General features: G+C 53.3%; 2 protein-coding genes across 4 annotated transcripts; one reads left to right on the top strand and one right to left on the bottom strand.

Annotated features, from left to right (window-relative positions):
• Positions 1–273: 273 nt before the first annotated feature.
• On the bottom strand, positions 274–10,201 carry GID4 (GID complex subunit 4 homolog). 2 transcript variants are annotated; one of them, XM_054212652.1, is made up of 6 exons: positions 9,881–10,201; positions 7,279–7,338; positions 6,189–6,296; positions 5,345–5,446; positions 4,191–4,321; positions 274–3,047 (listed from the first exon to the last, which is right to left on the bottom strand). In XM_054212652.1, the coding sequence occupies exons 1-6, from the start codon at positions 10,091–10,093 to the stop codon at positions 2,984–2,986; spliced, it is 678 nt and encodes a 225-aa protein (XP_054068627.1). In that variant the 5' UTR covers positions 10,094–10,201; the 3' UTR covers positions 274–2,983. The 2 variants fall into 2 exon arrangements, with proteins under 2 accessions (XP_054068627.1, XP_054068625.1); XM_054212650.1 differs by lacking the exon at positions 274–3,047 and adding an exon at positions 3,064–3,495.
• Positions 10,202–10,397: 196 nt separating this feature from the next.
• Positions 10,398–17,488, top strand: ATPAF2 (ATP synthase mitochondrial F1 complex assembly factor 2). Of its 2 annotated transcripts, XM_054212970.1 has the most exons (9): positions 10,398–10,640; positions 12,438–12,482; positions 12,837–12,982; positions 13,819–13,916; positions 14,320–14,400; positions 14,533–14,645; positions 16,120–16,235; positions 16,663–16,735; positions 16,865–17,003. In XM_054212970.1, exons 1-8 carry the CDS (start codon positions 10,511–10,513, stop codon positions 16,690–16,692), a joined length of 759 nt encoding a protein of 252 aa, XP_054068945.1. In that variant the 5' UTR covers positions 10,398–10,510; the 3' UTR covers positions 16,693–16,735; positions 16,865–17,003. The 2 variants fall into 2 exon arrangements, with proteins under 2 accessions (XP_054068945.1, XP_054068944.1); XM_054212969.1 differs by lacking the exon at positions 16,663–16,735 and having other exon boundaries at positions 10,401–10,640; positions 16,865–17,488.
• Positions 17,489–17,973: the final 485 nt, after the last annotated feature.

Below are 17,973 nucleotides of genomic sequence, written 5' to 3'. Positions count from 1 at the left end.
GTCACGGGCTGCGCGGGAAATGCGGCTTAGGAGGGGGGTAACGGGAGCCACTTACAGGGAAAAGGCTGAGGAACCTGGCTGGTGTCACAGGGAGTTCCCCCCCACACCAGGCCTTGCCCCCTCCGGCTCCTCTAATTAAGGCCAGATCCTGCATTTAAGGCAATCAGCAGCTTGTTGGGCTCCTGGAGAAACCCTCGAGGGGGGAGAAGCAGCCCAGCTCTTCCCCGGAACGGAGAACACTTTGGTCAATAACCACGCATGGACACAGGTGCCTTAAATACAATTTCATGTTTAATTTGGACGTTAATCGCTCCGCAGAACACCTCCTTATCCCCTGCTCCCTCCTTCACCCGCAAGTACACCACTTCTGCAGCCAGCGTGGTTAAAAACAGACATCGCAACCCTTTCAGAGACCAAATACCCCATTTCTTACCTCCGCACCCCAAAGATCCACCCCCAGCCAGTTCTCTCCACCCCACCACGACATACGTAACATCTCTCCTTCGCTCTCAAACAAGTCAAAGAAAAATAAAACCAAAATGAAGGCTTTCGAGGAGGGAAGCTCTCAACACCAACAAACCTCTTGGCTCCACGACCTGCTCTGCGCCCACCACCCGCATCCCATAGGCCGGCATCACCCCGGCCGTTTTGGATTTCAGCCGAAATGGTCGGAAATCCAGGTGGGAAGGAGACAGGCAGAGAGCAGGATGCTCCTTCCCCACCCTTCTCACAACATATCAAGTCTCAGAGAAAAACTTTAAAGGTTTTGGGGTAGTTATACATATTAAACAACCCCAGGACCCTTCCTAATCCAGCTTCTGCCAACGACTGCAGTGTTAATTCAACTGAAACACGTCAGAAACCCAAAGTGTCAGCCCTGGGGAGTGCAGGGAGACCGGTGCCGCCGCCAATATTGCACAGACAGCTCTGGAGGGCTGCAAATTGCCGCTGGAGCTGGGTCCCTGCACCCACACAGCACCTGGGAGGAGGCTTCACCCCCACGCTTGGTCACAGCCGAGCAGCACCGCTGGCTTTCGCCTCTAAAACCAGGACGTCTCGCAGCACCGCCTGCGAGGAAACCCCTCTCCCCGCTGCCAAAGGGGACGAGTGGCTCCAAGAGGAGCAGAATGAAAGTGGGAATCCGCTTCCCGACTGCTCTCCTCGCAGCCGCCCTCCCTCTGCACCTCGAATCGCTCTCCCTCTTGCCTTCGCACTGCTCTACAAATCTACCTGCAACAGCCAAGACAACGGCACACGCTGCCTCCATCATGGGGGCAGGAATCCTGCCAGGTCTCCCCCCTTCTCTCCTAAGCAGGTCTCTCTCCATTTGTGTTGGGGAAAAGGATTCATCTGCGGCAAACAGCACACACAAGGCGGGTGCTTCCCGCATCATCTCCCGAGACCAGCCTGGCCGCTTCTCCGATCACACAAAATCCTGACTTGGAATATAGGAAATGGGCTCACCGAGACCTGAATACTTTTCTCCTTAAGGCTTAAACTAGCAATTCAGCTGCTGCAATAAACCAGACAGACATGCTGCCGAAAGGAAGAAAGTTAGTTAAAAAGAAGAAAACCCAAAGCAGCTTGGCGCTGGGCACACAGGGGGCTTTGCTTTCCTCTCAAACCTGTTCTCAACGCCCGGCCGGTCAGCGCGTGACACAAGCCTGCTTGAAGGGGGTTGTTTGTAAAAACAGCCAGAAAAACGCAAACTAAACTCTCCAAAAAGCCCCACAGGTGGGACTGTCACATTAAATATACAACCGAGGCCAACTTTTAAAATGTCTTTAAAAAAAAAACCAAACAAAAATAACAAACCACACGCGCATACACACACACTTTGGCACACAAGCCTTAAGTTATATCACTTGAAACATTTCAAAGTCAGAGGAGAGTTACTGGGGGTTTTTTGTTCTTTTTTTTTTCCTTTTTTTTTTTGCCTTGTAAAAAGGTATCAAGCAGTGGTGTTGGTGAAGCATGAAGAGTGAGTACAAATGCTGAACAGTCCCAGAGCTGTTCCTGAGACGCTGCTCAACACTTGCACTCCGATTACTTTCCCAAAGCGGCTAGCTGATTACATACACGTATATAAAAACTAACGCAAACATTCCTGGTTTTCAATGTGAAAACGGTAAAATGTAATCGAGTACTTGTGCATTTGCCATAGGGTCCTTGGAAAAAGGAACCATAAAAATATTTTTTTTTAAATAAAAGTCTTTTTTTTTTTTTCTTTTTTACCCTTAACTTAAGTAAAGAGCAAATATACACCTACAAGCAGAGTTCAGATCCACTTTACTGAGAGCCTGGAAGTCCGTACATTAAATTAATTCCCAGTGGCATATCCAGACACCGGAATAGCTCCCAGCTCCAAAGGACTGGCATTCCTGAAAGATCTGCAGCTCCGGCTAACCTCGTTAGCCGGCGCGAAGCAAAGACTCGTTCAAGCCTTATCTGTCTCAGCTAACACTTCCCCAACAGATTCTGCAGCTGAGCAGCTCTCTGCCAAGCAGAGCCTCACACACAGGACCCGGCTCTGGAAGCATCAGAGCTGGCAATCTGGGCAACAAACCTGAGTCCCGGCGATCTCAACCTATATCAGGCTGTAACAATGAAAATATAAGCACTGAGCTTATATTTTCTTATTACTCAGAGGACAGACCAACTGATTCCAGCTACTGAGAAACAGCTTCCAGAGAGCCGGGAGGAACTTCAGTGACAGAGAAAACTAGCTGTGCAATAAGAAAGTGCATTTAAAGGTAGCTTAAAACCAGATTAAAGATCAAATCGCCACTCGACGGGAGGGAGAATCAAGCTCCAGCAGCCACGCTCCTTGGGCTGGGTGAGTTAACATTCAGGCTCTCTCTCGCGAGTCCGAGGGGCAGGAGAGAAGCGTGCATTCCCGTGCTCCGACAGGGACAGAGTTCTCCTGGCAGGCCATGCTCTCCTGCCCGGTTTGCTTCCGTGCAGTATCAGTTCTGGACAGCTGTCATCGGAATTCGTAGATAGGAGCGCTGTGCTCAGGAACGTGAGTTAAATTCAATGACTGATACCTGAGAGAGAGGGAAAAGACAGACGAGAGGATTACATAGAGCAACAGAACTCCCCTGGTGCTAACAGCTCCTGCTTGGCTCCTGGTGCCTGGCTCTTCTCTGCCCCTTTACGGTCTCAGAGGCATTCAAGGCATCCCCAACACCCACTTACCAGCAGTGCCAAAACCCCGTCAGGACTTGGCATTGTTCCTCATTTCCATTCTCGTGCCTTTGAGCTACCTGCAGCCAGGCTGCATTCGAGGTGGGCTGACTGTGGTTTTTGGACACCTTTTGAAGTTCAACAACTTTCATGTTCAAATGGTGTTTGCTACAACTGCAAATTACACTCAGGTCTTTCAAAGCTTAGCTCGAGGGGATTCGTCTGAAAGCCTCCCAGGTACCTTGCCTCCCCGTGAGAGCTTCCAGCCACCCTACAGATTCACTTGCTGCGTGTGACAAATATCCAAGGCTGTCAGAGAGAAAAGAGTTCTCCATAGCTAGTTATCACATGGCTTTAACAAGAAACCAACCAATTAACTTTGACTGTTCCCTGTCTTACAGCAACACCCCAAGGACTGTGGACTACAAAGCACTGGCCTAACAAGATTTCTGCGTGAAGGCAGCAACAGCCAAGCTGTTGTACAGGAGAAAGCACTGAGCTCCTTCTCGAAGGCCCCTCCGACATCCTCTGAAGGGCCAAGGTATGGAGAAGCTCAAAGTTTGAATCACTGATCAAATCACAAACTGAGGGCCCGACAAGTCCTGAGAACACTTGGACTGGAGACCAGGCTTCTGGAGAGATGCTTTTAGTGAACCACAGGTGATGTTTGCCTCCCAACGTACCAGACCATTGCTTCACCGGGCCGCAGCATATCTCCAGACCTCCAAGCTCCCCTGTGCCACATTGCCAGCCCGATTATTCCTAGCTGTGCAAAAAAGACAGCATTTATACTACACAAATGGGCTATGCTAGCCTGGCTCTGGCCAAGTGTGGCACACACGCCCTCCTTTCTGCCCCGAGGTCCAGCCGCCACGCTGAACCTCCTCCCCAGCCCAGAGGAGCACTGTCTGGACGCTCCCAAGGCTTCAGACAAGCAGAAGAGGAGTCACTGCTTGGTTTGAGGAGCCACCCTTCAGTCCGCAGGAGGAAGGAAGCTTCCTTACCATTCTGAACTCCTATGGTAGTAATAGCCCTCTATAGATGCTGCTGACTTCTGGAAGCAGATGTAATAGAAACCAGCAAAGGAAGCACCGCTGATGTCTTTGATAGTGTGATCTGGGACTAGGAACTGTTCCTGCACAGAAAACACAGGCCGTATTTTAAAATGCCGGTCAAATACTGCCCCCCCACCCCAATCTGCCCTCCCAAACTGAACACTGGCACCCATTAACATGAAGGCATTTCTGGCTGAGCATTTCCTGCACTTGCAGCAGCCCAGATCACAGAGACCAGTGTGTTCTTTCACCACCTGCCACTGTGGGCATCTTACAGGGAAGTGGACAACTGAGAACAGAATCAGTTTTAAAGAGTGCATGAGACCAGTTTCAGTTCAACACCTGACCACTGCAAACCAGAAGCCAGTTGCAAATCAGGAATCAGAGCTGCCAGATGATGAAGAGGAGGCTTGGAGAAGACCTTATTGCAGCCTTTCAGTACTTATAGAGGGCTTACAAGAAGAGAGAGAGACTTTTTACCAGGGCCTGTAATGACAGGACAAGGACTAGTGCCTTTTAGGAAGAAATTCTTTACTGTGAGGGTGGTGAGACACTGGAACAGGTTCCCAGGGAAGTTGTGGAGGCCCCATCCCTGGAAGTGTTCAAGGTCAGGTTCGTCGGGACTTTATGCAATTGGAAGATGTCCCTGCTTACAGCAGGGGAGGAGCTGCGTACTAGATGATCTTTAAAGGTCCTTCTAACCCAAACCTTTCTGTGAGTCCATGATTTCCTCCCATCACAGTTGCACAAAGCTTGTGTAAAGAGGAACTGATCCAGCTGAAAAGCAGAGAGGTGCAGACTGGCCAGTCTGCATCAAACACACAGGCCCCACACAGGGACCAGAGACACCATTTCTCTCATCCTCTGGAGCATCACCAAGCAAGATTTTCCTGTTGTGTTTTTAGCCACGATTGCAGCACTTAAGGACGTAATTAGCTGGCTAGACAGGAGTCACACTGGAATTTGCAAGTATGGTGGGTTACAAGGTTGGTATGGTCAGATCTTTCATTAAACCAGCATAGCTGAAAAAGCTTTCAAGCATCACAAGCCTCTGTCAGTCGCTTGTAAGCAGCTCATCAGAGAAAGAGACACGCAGAGTTTACCTTCCATCTCATGAAGACATAGTCCCCATTTTTCAGATCCTCATAATCAAAGTCATCGGAGTTAAATGTTTTTGCATACTGGTAAAAAGCCTGGAACTTCCCCTGAAACAAAAAAGAAAAGAAAAAACCAGGATGCTTATTTCAGGAGTAGAGCTCACTAGTGCCAGCTGCTATTTAGGAGAGAAAAACTGTTACGGAACAGGATCCCCTCCCCAAAGGGTCTGCTCTTCCCTCGGAGCAGTGCTTAACACATACCCCAGGACAAGCACAGGGCAACACAGAGGATTCCCGGACAACCACAAGCCGGCTGGAGAAGCTCCTACACTTCCAGAGGAAGATATTTGACACAAACATAATAAACATCCGTGTCTGGCAAACAGCAAAGGTCAAGGTGGCGAGGCAATCGGCTGGCTGCTGTGGCCCTGATCCAGAGCACAGGGCAGACACGCCCTACCCCGAGCACAGGGCTGAGGTGGCCGGTCGCCTGACTGAGACACAGGTACCAACTGCCCTGCCTGTGCCAGAGCGGCACCTCTCCCCTCCATTTTGCGATAAGCCTTCAAAACAAGGAGTGTGTTCTCCCATGGGTGCAAGAGATGGGGATTCCTCCTGCTCCCTTCCATCCCAAGAACCAGCAAGCGGAAAGCAAGACACCTTCTCCTGGATCACAGCCTGCTGAAGGGACCTCTAGTTCCAAAGATCCCAGTGGGGGGGAAAGGAGGGAGACACACAAAAAGGAGAGCTTTCCAGGCCCTTCTGACAGCTTTTGCACAGACACCCTCTGCACCTCATCTCCAAACCAGCTGCTCAGCCAGGACTGCATCCACCCTCTTGATTTATTTACCCAGTGTTTACGATCCACGTCTTCATCAGCATCCCATTTGCGTGTTAAGAAAGGGTGCTTTTTACTGATTATTTCCCCTTCAAAGAAAGTGGTGAGGGTTGGGTACTCCTAGGAGAAAAAAAAAAAAAAAAAAAAGAGACGAATGAGAGGTCAGATTTGTCACCACAGACAAAAACTCAAATGCAGACAGAGGTGCACATGCTCAGCAAAAAGCAGCATCTTGCAGCACGAGCTCCAAGCAATCCAAGGTCGGTGCTCCCATCCTCCAAGCAGCACGCAAACTCGTCCCGCTCCACACCTCCTAAAGCCTGACTCGTATGCACGCACAGCCTCCTCACTCTTATTCTAACCTCTCTTTACCCCTCTGTTCAGTTCGTGAAACCAAAAGGAGCCCTGTCAGAGTTGGACTGCAGGGAAGCTCCCAGCTGGACAATCACAAGCGACCGTTTACAGCCAGCACCATTCCCCAGCAGACACCTGGCGGTTGCTGCATGACTGGTATAAAGCCCAAGGGCTGGATTAAGCCACCCCACCAGGGGAGAAGGTGCTCCTCTTCAGCTTTGCATTGGCACCGAATTAGGAGAATGCAGGCACGGAATAGGAGCCTCAACTGGGACAAGCAAGCTTCTCCAAGCACTCCTGTGTAATGACAGACGCATGGTGCACCACAGCTGAAAGAAGCATCACCCCTGGGAGACAGTTCTCACCGACTGTCTGACACCATAAGCACATCATAAAGGATGGACAGGGAAGGAAGCGTGTAAAGATCCGACTGTTCGGGTCCCGGTTTATTTTCTTTCAGCAACACACTACCACTGGTAAGAGTGCCTAAAGCTCACGGCAAGGTCAGATTCATTTCTGCTCAGACCTTAAGGGATGCCAGATAAACTGCCCTCATTCAGGACTCTCATCAAGGCGTCATATTTGCTTGACACGCCAAGAACAACAGACTGAAGCTATTAAACTACTTCGTGGTCAAACTTACCGTATGCTCAATCTCTCTGCTTGCTGTTTCTCATGGTAGTTTCTCCACCAGGAAAAAGAAAACCCTTTACACAGCACCTTTTCTTGTTTTGCAGTTAACACTCACCTCTGTAAGGCCTTTAATCTTCAAGTATCCACAGAGATAGGAGTTTTCCATATCCACATGCTAGAAAAGAGTACAAAGTCCAACCATAAGCGTATGCATGAAGGCACCCAATTGATCCAAAGCAGTTTCTAACCCCTCCAAGGCTAATTTCAGTTTCATCTGGTACAGACTGTCCATCTTACTGCCCAACACTCACATTGGCAGCCCTTCCCCCTCGCTGGGAACCACTCAAAAAGATCATTTACAGGTGTCCAGCTCACCTCTGACAGCCCCCACATTCCAGGCCTGACAATACCCTGTGTGCTTCCAGCTCCATCACACTGAGGCAGCACCCTCTGCCCAGATGTTTCCAACGGGAAGCAAACCTCCCCTCTCCACCCAGAAGGAAGCAGACTCACAGTTTTCTTCAAGTGAGAGCACCACTGGCAGAATCACCCACACTCCCAGCCCCCACATTTCCCAGTCAACCGCTACCAGCAAAGTGGGTTTAGGGTAAGTGAAGAGTAAAAAACATCTATTTACTGGAGATAATTCAGGCTAGAGGAAGAAAGCATGGCCCTGAGCTTCATCACCTGCTTATTTAACAGGCCTGACCCACACCTCTCTAACAGGCTACCCATACTCTCTGCCTAGTGCCTGGCAGGACGGCGAACAGCAAAGCCTGCTCAGAAGCCAAATGATGTCGTGTATGTTTCAAAGGAGGCCTTTCTCCCTGATCTAATGCTTTTGTGCCACACTTCTTTTGAGTTACGGGGCTATATCTCGCCACTTCTGCCCTGCAGAAGCTAGGCAGGGGGCGGCGCCTGTTCCAAGCACCTTTAAAGCCAGGGGATTTTCCAAGCTTTTCCCTGACATCTCCAGATCCGTTTTCAAAGCAAGAAGCTAGTTATTTGGGAAAGTGCAAACATCAGCTGTGAGAAGATGGATCTTCCCCACCTGTGATCAAAGAAAAGCAATGTTTCTCTGTGCTCAGCACAGGGAGAGCAGGCAGCCACCTCTTCTCAGCTGACACGCGCAAAACAGCAGCATTTTTAGCACAAAGACACAGCCAGCCCCTGCGAGAAGGCTGCGTGCAGTGAAGCTGATCAGCCATAGGATGTCCCCACCACAGCAAATCATATCAGGTACGCCTGTGCTGTTGACAAGGGGAGGACTGTACGTGAAAACAGACGGTCCGGTTCAAATGCTACCCCATCTGCTGACCCTGGGGCTCTGACACTGCTCCACAATGCCAGCACACGTCAGGCTTCATCACTGTGCTTGCTACATGCTCAACCACAGTCCCCCAGACCCCGTGCAACCAAACTGGGAACAAAGCTGTGACTCGCAGGGTGCTCTATAGGAAAGTGTGCATCAGATGTCTGGCTTGCCCGCGTACTAATGACTCCACACCTCACCAGCTCTGCCCAAAGTGATTGTGCCAATGCCTAGGACTAAAAATAAAGCACGCAGGGTGACAATGACTACAGGGAGGAATAGGAAAGCCACACAAGCCAGCGTCCTGATTCCCCAGCACAGCTGGGCACTACAGCTGTCTGGCTGCATTCCTGCCACAGACAAACAACTTCACTTCGCCCCAGGCTCCCTGCTCAGCCTGGGGGAGCCTCCAACACGCAAGGGATGGGGTACCCTGGGTCCCAGGTCCAGCCAGGGATTGGGACCCGGGTACCTGCTGATTTCCAGCCAGGCTTGAAATACAGGCTGTCCCACCGACAGAGACTTCCCAGGACAACACACACTCTAAGCCGGGCTCTTACCCTTCCACCCTGTGGCACAGAGGTGCACGGCCACCCCAGGGGATGAAGGGAGTGGAGGAGGGATCCTGGGTTATGAAGTTTACGAGACCTGATAGGAATGGGGCAAAAACGTGTGGGGGAAAGGCTTGAGTTCAGTGGGCCCTCCTCAGGGTTTGAGGCAAAGGGGGCGGTCCTGGGCCTCAATGGGCCTGAGGGAAAGGGGTCTCTCCTGGCACGTGAGGGCAATAGGACAAGGTCTTTTCCCCTGACCTGAAAGGAGGGGAAAGCATAAGGGTGGACAGAGATCCTTCCAATGCCTAAGGACTCACAACCATTACCAGGCTTGATGGAACCAGGTGAATCACAAGAAAGCACCACCAAGTGAGAAAGAAACAGGGGCAGGAGGACCTGGCCTGAGGGGAAGGGTCTCCCCGAGGCCTCTGCTACCCTGGTCCCACCTCACTAGGACCGAGGGGAACAAGGACGCTGGCACTAAGGGAAAGGGGTCTCCCCCACCTTAGCCACAGGCTTTGCTGGAGCTCAGGAGATGGGGCACACAACGAGCTCTGGGTTCTGAGGGAACTGGGGGAGCGCTGACACCGACCTGAGCCCAAGGGGGCCAGCAACCGGAGCCTGAGAGGAATGGCGGTGGGGAGAACGGCAGCAGCCGGGGGACTGGAGGAGGAGAAAAGGCAACTGGGCCTGAGGGGACGGGAGACTGGACGACCGCGGCCTTAGAGGGGCCGGGAGGGGACAAGAGGGTGGCGATCGCGGCCTGAGGGGACCGGCGGGGCGGGACCGGCGACCGCGGCCTGAGGAGAGCGAAGGCCCGGGGAGGGGGAGGCGGCCGCCGCCGGGCCCCTCACCTGCATGACGACCTCCACCTCGTAGGCATTGCCCTTGCTGCGCTGCTGCCCGCGGAACTTGGCGCCGCTGTAGAGCAGCGAGGTGGCCACGCCGGGCTGCGCCGTGTTGATGGGGGGCGGCGGCACCAGGCTACTGGCCGCCGCTCCGGAGGCCGGCGAAGAGGCCGAGCCCGCCGCTCCACCCGCGCGGCACCTCTCGCTCCGCACCGGCATCTCGGGAGGGTCCCCGGGCGCCAGCGTGGACAGGGGCCGAGCGCGGCCAGGGGTGCCGCCCGCTCCGCTCCCTCACGCCGAGGCCGCCGCCGCCGCCTGGCTCAGGGGCCTCCCGGCAGCGCCTCCGCGCGCTCCCATTGGCCCTCGCGGGCGCTGCGGGAGGGGCGGTGCCGGGCGCCGATTGGCCGCGGGCGCGGAGCACGCGCTTCCTCCCAGCAGGCGCGGCCGCAGGGTCTGTTGGGAAATGTAGTTTTTCCCTCTCCCCCCGCGACGGCACGGGACGGGGCGGGCGAGGGGGCAAAACGCGTTCGCGGCGCCGATTGGCTGCCGCCGCGGCAACATGGCGGCGCCCGCGGAGCCGCGCTGAGGCGGGAGGGTGAGGGTGGTGGTAGAGGCTTCTCCTCGTCCCTCGTCGTGATGTGGTGCGGCTGCCGCCGGCTGCTGTGGGGTCGCTTCCCGACCGTCCGGCTCCCCCGACCGCCTCCTGCCGCTGCCGGGAGCGGCCCAGTGGGGCCGGGTGGGGGCCGGGCTTACGCCCCACCGGCAGGTGAGGGAGCGCCGGGCCGAACGGGGCCTCTCCAGCCACCTTCAGGGAGGGGGACACTTCCCTGGCCCGGCGGGGCTGGACCTGCTGGAGGAATCCCCTTCCTCCGGTGACAACCCTCAAGGTCACCTCGGGCCAGGGGAGGGCTGGGCTCGGGGCGGGTGGAAGCACGGGAAACGGTCAAACCGCACCCCCCCGGCGGCCCCTAGGGCTTGTAGCATCTCCGGCGACGTGGCCCAGGTGCTGGGCCTCCCCCGACGCCCTTCTCCTGGCGTCAGTGCGAGTTCAGAGGGGGGGATTTGCTGGCGGCATGGCCAAGTCCCCAGTGCACTGGTTGGCATTTGTGTTGTGGCGTTTCTTGGAGATTTGGGGGGGATGGGACCCAGCCGGGGTGGTTCATGCACCTTCTGGGCTATGTATCCCGTCCACAGATTTTGCTGGAAACGTGTGGGTTTGAGGACAGTAAAATCAGTCTCATTTTGTCTGAGGTGAGGCTGCAGAGTCGCAGTGACTCATCGCAGGGGGTCAGAGCCCACTGACATGACTCTAGGGTACACACATGTTAATTTTTTCAGAACTATGTCTCAACAGTGTGGTGTTTTCTGTGGCCCCAAAGCTTGCAGGTTGCTGTGCCTGAGCAAATCCTGTTCCATTTCCTCAGCAGGGAATATGCCTTTTTTAGCCTAGAATAACAGACCTGCAGGCTGGCCTGCTCGCTTCACCCTCCTCGAGGTAGATTTGTGGTTTTGGGATTTACGATCTGCTTGCTGTCGTCAGGGGAATGGCTTGCACATTCTTCCTGCCTTGTGTGAGAGATACAAGCTTTTGCAACACTTGTAATCCATCTCTTGGGTGTTGGGATTGCATGAAACAGTGCTGGTTTCACAGGAGGCTGCCTTTAAAACGGAGACCTGCAATTCCCTTGGGCTCACCTTGCTGGTGGAGCCGGCGTACTCACGAGCCGGAGTGGGATGTGTGGGCTGGAGGCAGCTGTGGGGGGTGGTTCCTCCGCTGGTGACTCAGTGTCATGCTGTAGTGTGTCCCCAACACCATCCAGCTGTTACCGCCAGCAATAAACCTGCCCCTGTGGGCAGTCGCAGTGGAGGGAACAACGTCTTTGCTCCTACACGCTCCGAGCCTGCTGGCAGCTGTGGCTCTTCCAGAGGGTGCATTGGCTGCAGGTCAAAGCGGAGAATGAGTGAGATGCACTGAGGGAGAGCATGTGGGCTGGCACCAGGTAGGTTTGTCATCATCAGGCGTGGAAAGAGAGGTTGCTGTGGCCTGCCCTGCGTCTAACCCAGCTCCTGCTGGGTTTTTTGCTGCTCTGAGACAGAATACGCAGGGAGAGAGAGTTAGCCAGGGCAGTTCAGGGATTAATGTGTCAGATGTGATTGCAGTGGGAGAATCTTGAAAGATTGAGCCCAGAGTGAAACTCCATAAGGAGTGCTGGGACAGGTCTGCTTTGGAAACCACCTCTGCCAGACTGTCTAGAGACTCAGTGCCAGCCAGTTCGAAGGGAGCTGAGAGCCCAGCCTGGCAGAAGTGAAGCTGGTCCCGTTCACTTGCCAGTTGTGCACAGTGACACTGGTTTTCACCAGTTTCATGGTGCTTCCCCAGTTGAGTGGAGCTCACTGAAACGGTGTAGTGCTTGGAAGCTGTGGATGAATGGGCTGGATTTTTTGTGGCCAGGCCACCTCGACAGCACCAAGGGCACTGTCTGTTCTGGGCTGTGATGGGGAGCAGGGGAAGGGACTGAACCTCCTCAAACTGTTCTCTGAACGGCTCTGTTTTTACCCTCAGAGAGGAAGCGGTTTTACCAGAATGTGAGCATCTCTCAAGGAGAAGGTGAGTACGGCCACAGGCACAGCACCGAGGGGCTGGTCCCTGGGAGGGGCGTTATCAGCCCACGCTGCTTCAGTGAGAGCGTGGCGCACCCACAACCCAGGCTATGTGAGTGGGGTATTTGTCACCAGCCTGCTGTGCCCTTTCCTCGTCTGTAGCGAAGCTGTGGGGTGGGAAACAGCTTCCAAGACTGTTTGGGGGAAAAGTATGTCAAAGTGGTGGTGGGAAACTTGAGTATCCCTGATCCCCTGCTCCCATCAGCTCTGCCTCTGAATCTGCTCCCGTTGTGGGGTTGTCTGTTGTTCCTTAGTTCCTGCTCCTCTTTGATTCCCCAGGATTTATACTCTGATTCCCCAGGAGGCTTTGAAATAAACCTGGACCACCGAAAGCTGAAAACGCCCCAGGCCAAGCTCTTCACTGTCCCTAGTGAGGCCTTGGCCATTGCAGTGGCAACAGAGTGGGACTCCCAGAAAGACACCATCAAGTTCTACACTATGCACCTGGTGAGCACGGCAGGTTGGCATGCTGAGACCTCGTCAGGGCAGAACGCAGTGTGCTGGGAGCAGTCATGTCAAGGAAGTCAGGATTAAAGACAGGGAATCGAAACACTGGGGGCTAAAGATGGGTTTGCCAGGCCACTGCCACAGGGAAGGGCTTTTCCAGCTGGCAGAATGGATTCCAGAGGAAGGACTGAGAACCACTTTGGGACTGGGGGGTGTGAGACATGTGCTGGGTTGCATGAGACAGGGGCATCTTCTGAGAATGCTTCCTTCTGTGTTCTTCTCCCCCAGCTCTCCTGAGTTCTTGCAGTAGAATTGGCTTGGCTTGGTCTAAAACTGGGGTGACTGTGTAGACATGAGAACCATCTCTAAAACCAGAACATCCATGTTCTGGAGAGAGGTTTCCTCCTAATACCGATAGAATTGGGGAGAAGAGGTTGGGACTTTGGCTGGGCACTCGGGGGAACCTTGTGGTTGTGAGGGCAGTTAGATACTGGCTGAATGACTGTCTTGGGGGGAATCTGTGTCACTGGGGGACTTGAGAAGGAGCTGGACAGTATTACTGGGGTTAGCAAGGCGCAGGAGGAAATGGGATAAGCTCTGGAGCAGTCCGTGAGCCCTCTCCTCTGGTGCTTGATGGGTCTGCTCCCAAAGCTTCTGAAACCAGTGAGAAGATTCCTATTATGTGAGCCATGTTCTGGCCCTGCATCCTTTTTAGATGGGCTCCTCGGTTCTCTGTCTGCCATGAATTCCTCTACTTCTTCTTGGCTTTGTACAATGGAAGCTTCTGCTTCCCCAAGCTTTGAATAACAACAGTTTAAACTGTCTTTATTCCGCAGACCACGCTGTGCAACACGGCGCTGGACAATCCCACGCAGCGAAACAAAATGCAGCTGATCCGTGCGGCTGTGAAGTTCCTGGAGACTGACACTGTCTGGTACGAGATGGGGGCCCTGCTGGCACAGCGGCGAGGTTGTCTGGTCACTGTGGTTTTTGGAAAGGTGGTTGGGGGGAGTGAGGAAAAATGTATACCATAACCCAGTCATGGCAGGGCTCTGATCTCTCCTGGTTTTGGCCCAAGGGTTTGAATTCATTTAGGCCAGTCCTACGTCTGCAAACTTCCTAGAACAAAAAAAAAAAACCTCCAAATTTGGGGAAGAGTAGGGGGATTGTTGGCAATCACTGCTGCCACTGCCTGGGTGGACAGTAGGCCCTTGCTCCCTTTGCTGTGGTCTCGGGGGGGAAAGGTTTCTTCCCAGAGGTGTGCCCCAGCCTGGCAGGGAGCAGTCTGGCAGCCTGGGAGTGAACATCCAGCGTGGTTTCATTCTGTAACATCCCAGCTATCGTGTGGAGGAGCCGGCTGCCTTGGCAGAGCTGCAGAAGAATGAATGGGATCCTGTTGTCGCCTGGGCTGAGAAAAGGTAAAAGGTCAAAGATGTTTCTGTCTCTTATGCCCAGCCCTGCTGAGGCCAGGAGCTCTAGTGCCTGTGATTGTTGGAGCTGCAAGGTCCACAAGCCCTGTGCTTTTCTAAGGGGCCGCATGATTATTCCAGGTACAACGTGGCAATTGGCTCCTCGACCAGCATCCTGGGGCCAAACATCCCAGCCAGCACCAAGGAGACCTTCATCAGCCATCTGGCATCCTACAACATGTGGGCTCTGCAAGGTGAGAGAGGCTGCACCAGGGAGCCCTCTGCTCGGGCTGCGCCAGTGGAGAAGGCGGTTCTTCTCCACAGGGGAGAAATGTGACTGCAATGTTTTTCCTCTCCTGCTGATGTGCTGAGATAATCAGAGTGTTGAGGCTTTATATTTTAAAACTCCAAGCCAATCCCTTAGCTGTATTTGTTAGGACAGGGACTCTCCCTTTAGTGCCACTGGTGTTCAGGGTCTGACTTTGCTGGCCTGCAAGCTGTCTGCTCTACCCTAGCAGAAATAACTTCTTTAATAACTTCAAACTTTATAGTGACGGAGTCCCCAGCTTTGTTACTAGGAAAAGAAATGGGATTTAGTGCTCCAAGTATCCATGGCTCTGTGCACTATCCTCACTCTTTCACCCTTATTGCCCACTTGATCTTACCTCGTAGCGCCGAATGACACCTAAAGATAAAGAAATTAAGTAATGTTTGCTTTGCTCAAGTCCTCAAATGCAACACTTGAATGAGCAGCAGACAGTGAAACCCACAGAAGACACTATCTGAGCAGCTGCTCGGGTATCAGGGACAGGAAAGGTCCCTGAGTTGCAAAGCCTTCCCATTACCCCTGTAAAGATATTATTTGATGAATCATTTCTTCATAGTTGGTAATCTGGGTAGGCATGGTGGAAAGGAAAGGCACATGCCTCCCCTGGGGAAGGGGAGCCTCTGGCCAGCTAGTTGATTTTAGACCTGAAATTCAAGATCTGGCTTAGGCTGGTAGCGCAGGACGAGTCTGACTTCAGTTCGTTCCTTCGACCCTGTCCGTGTGCAGGTACCTCCATTTCCTGTCAGCTTGTGCTAGACCATGAGTGCTCAGCAGCTCAGAGTTTTGAGCCCTGCTTTCCTCCTCCTCCTGGCTGTGCATGTCTTCAAGTTTTGCTCCAGTCTCTCAGCCATCAGGCACTCGCTCTCCTGCCTTGAAGAGGGGTGTCTTGCAAGCCAGTAGCTTGTGGTGTGGCAGGAAAGAGCTCTGCTGTTTTATTAGCCAAGCCCAGCAGCTGTGTCCTTTGCCAACACAGTTCTCCCAGGGCACAGCACACCACACACATTTGCGCAGTGTTTTTTTTATGCGTGATTATAGATGTGGGCAGCTCTTTTATCACCAAACAGTATACGAGTCCCTCTCACCCTGGACTTTCAGCTGAGTTCCAGAATATTCGGGCCTGGATGGGTATCCCTTCCCTTTGCACAGGGCAGGTTTGTGGCAGAATAATAGGAGGCAGTTTCGAAGCCATTTGTCACTGCGGTGACGGTGGCCAGAATAGCGCTTTGTGTCTGCTGTTAACTGCAGATCTGATGCTTAAGTGCCCAGATGCAAGTGGGAGGTATCGCTGTCCCTGAGGAGGTACCACACCCTGACTGTCTCTTCAGAGCATGTGAAGATGCTGCTGGAATGCTGCAGAAAACAGCCATGAATCTTGTTTGTTTTGGGTTATTGTCTTCCAGGTATAGAATATGTAATCACCCAGCTGAAATCTCTGATTCTGTCCATGGGTCTGATTGACAGGCACATTACAGTAGAGAAAGCCGTGCTGCTGTCTCGCCTGGAGGAAGAATACCAGGTAAATGATGTTACAGAACAGCCCTATAATTCAAATAGCAATAATCTCAGCATGACAAATGCATCTCCCACCACAAATAACTGGCAAGGGAAGTGCCTGCTATTGCAGGAGAGGTTCCACTCCACCACTCTCCCCATTTGAGAGTTTGGAGTGCGCTGCTGTAGAGGAACATCATGGGCGCAACAGCCCAGAGTGCTCCCAGGGCTGCGGCTGCCAGTTTTTTGCAAAACCCAGATGGCTGCTTTTCTTCCTCTCTAATCTGAAACGCAAAGTTGTGGCTGGCTTCTGTTGCTGTGGGTTACTCAGCCTGGAGGCCTTGGTAGACACCAAGATAATAACTTGCTTGCTGGTAACTGGCCTGGTGTGAAGCTCTCCCTGACCCAAAAGTGTCTGAACTTGATGGGAATCTTTTAATCCTCCCTTTAAGGGGTTTTGTGTCAGACGCCAGTACAGATGAAGCGTGTCCTCCATACTCATCTGGAGACCTCCCTACCCCCATAGTGAGTGACCGGCACAGCTCCTGGGGGGTTACCCGTGTTTCACAAACATGAAAAGGGAGGCTGAGAGTTGCTGAGCAGCTCTCTGTGTAATCCAGTTCTGAACTGACTTGCGTTCCTCCTCTCCTTCAGATTCAGCGGTGGGGCAATGTGGAGTGGGCCCATGACTATGATCTGTGCGAGCTGCGTGCTCGCGCGGCAGCTGGGACTCTCTTTGTTCACCTCTGTTCCGAGAGCTCGACTGTAAAACACAAGCTGCTGCAGGACTGAGGCTGCTGGGCTGGGCACAGGAGGAAAATGCCCAGCTGTGAATCGCTGGCATGACCCAGTGGATGGTAACCACCCTCCTGCCACCAAGCCTTCCCTGGGATCAGCCTTGTGCTGAGGAGCTGCAACTTTGTGGGCATCTCCTCGCTTGGACTGCCTGCCGCAGTGCAGCGCCAGCAGTTTTGAGCCCACAAGGAGGGAAGGTCAAGGTGAGCTTCCTCTGCATCCCCAAGACAGCAGCTCTGTCCATTACCGGTGTCTGTAACTCATCAGAGGAGCTCCCATGAAAGAAACAGCTTCCTGGGCAGGGCGCGGCACAGACATACCCAGCATATGCCACATGTCTTCATAGCTGCCAGCTCCTGACACACACTTGTTATGGAAATCTGAAAACAGACTCCATTGCATCTGTTCTTCATCCCTCAGTGTGCCTGTATGTAACACCAGGGTCTCTGTTTGATTAAAGGCACGCCCGTGCTAGATACTGAAAGCCAATGCTGCTGAGTATTTCTTTGTTTTAATCACCAAACTGCGGTGTAGGTCCTGAGCTGTCAGGCTCCAGGCAAGTGCTGAGCTGGCTGCAGGCAGAAAAAAATAGAGAGCAGAGCTGAACAGACACTACCTCGCAAACAGATCTGCTCCCTCCGCATCTCTGTGTGAGCCTCTCCATGCTAGCTGCCCTGTCCTTGCAGCCAAGGAGTAGCAGGGAGCTGACAGCAGTCCTGGAACAAGCGCAGGGCGAACCTGGGCTCCTGACATCTTCAAGAGCACAGGGTACTACAAGCTAAATCTGTGTATGACAGGCAGCACCAGCCACAGGGCTTTTGGAGAGAACCGGCCTCTCCCCAGAGTGCGTATGCAGCCACCCTCTCATTTAACCTTCCCACCTTTCTCCTTGCTGCTTGCCTGGAGCAGTACCGCCCCGGCCAGCATCATTCCTCAGAAGGTGCCCACAAGTGAGCGTAGCAGCTGCT

Source organism: Rissa tridactyla, chromosome 8 (assembly GCF_028500815.1).
Source record: "Rissa tridactyla isolate bRisTri1 chromosome 8, bRisTri1.patW.cur.20221130, whole genome shotgun sequence".
In the NCBI taxonomy this organism is placed as follows: domain Eukaryota; kingdom Metazoa; phylum Chordata; class Aves; order Charadriiformes; family Laridae; genus Rissa; species Rissa tridactyla.
Note: the sequence above shows the minus strand (reverse complement) of the source record. Positions and strands in the feature narration are given on the sequence as shown.

Bases quoted from the DNA above. Each gene is read 5' to 3' on its own strand.
- GID4 (XM_054212650.1), bottom strand. From the start codon at position 10,093: ATGCCGGTGCGGAGCGAGAGGTGCCGCGCGGGTGGAGCGGCGGGCTCG. The intron at 6,297-7,278 runs GTGAGTGTTAAC...TTTTTCTCCTAG, and splicing joins AGATTAAAGGCCTTACAGAG to GAGTACCCAACCCTCACCAC. The intron at 3,496-4,190 runs GTAAGGAAGCTT...TCTCTCTGACAG, and splicing joins TACCATAGGAGTTCAGAATG to CCTTGGATATTTGTCACACG.
- ATPAF2 (XM_054212969.1), top strand. From the start codon at position 10,511: ATGTGGTGCGGCTGCCGCCGGCTGCTGTGGGGTCGCTTCCCGACCGTC. The intron at 14,401-14,532 runs GTAAAAGGTCAA...TGATTATTCCAG, and splicing joins GTCGCCTGGGCTGAGAAAAG to GTACAACGTGGCAATTGGCT. The intron at 16,236-16,864 runs GTAAATGATGTT...CCTCTCCTTCAG, and splicing joins GCCTGGAGGAAGAATACCAG to ATTCAGCGGTGGGGCAATGT.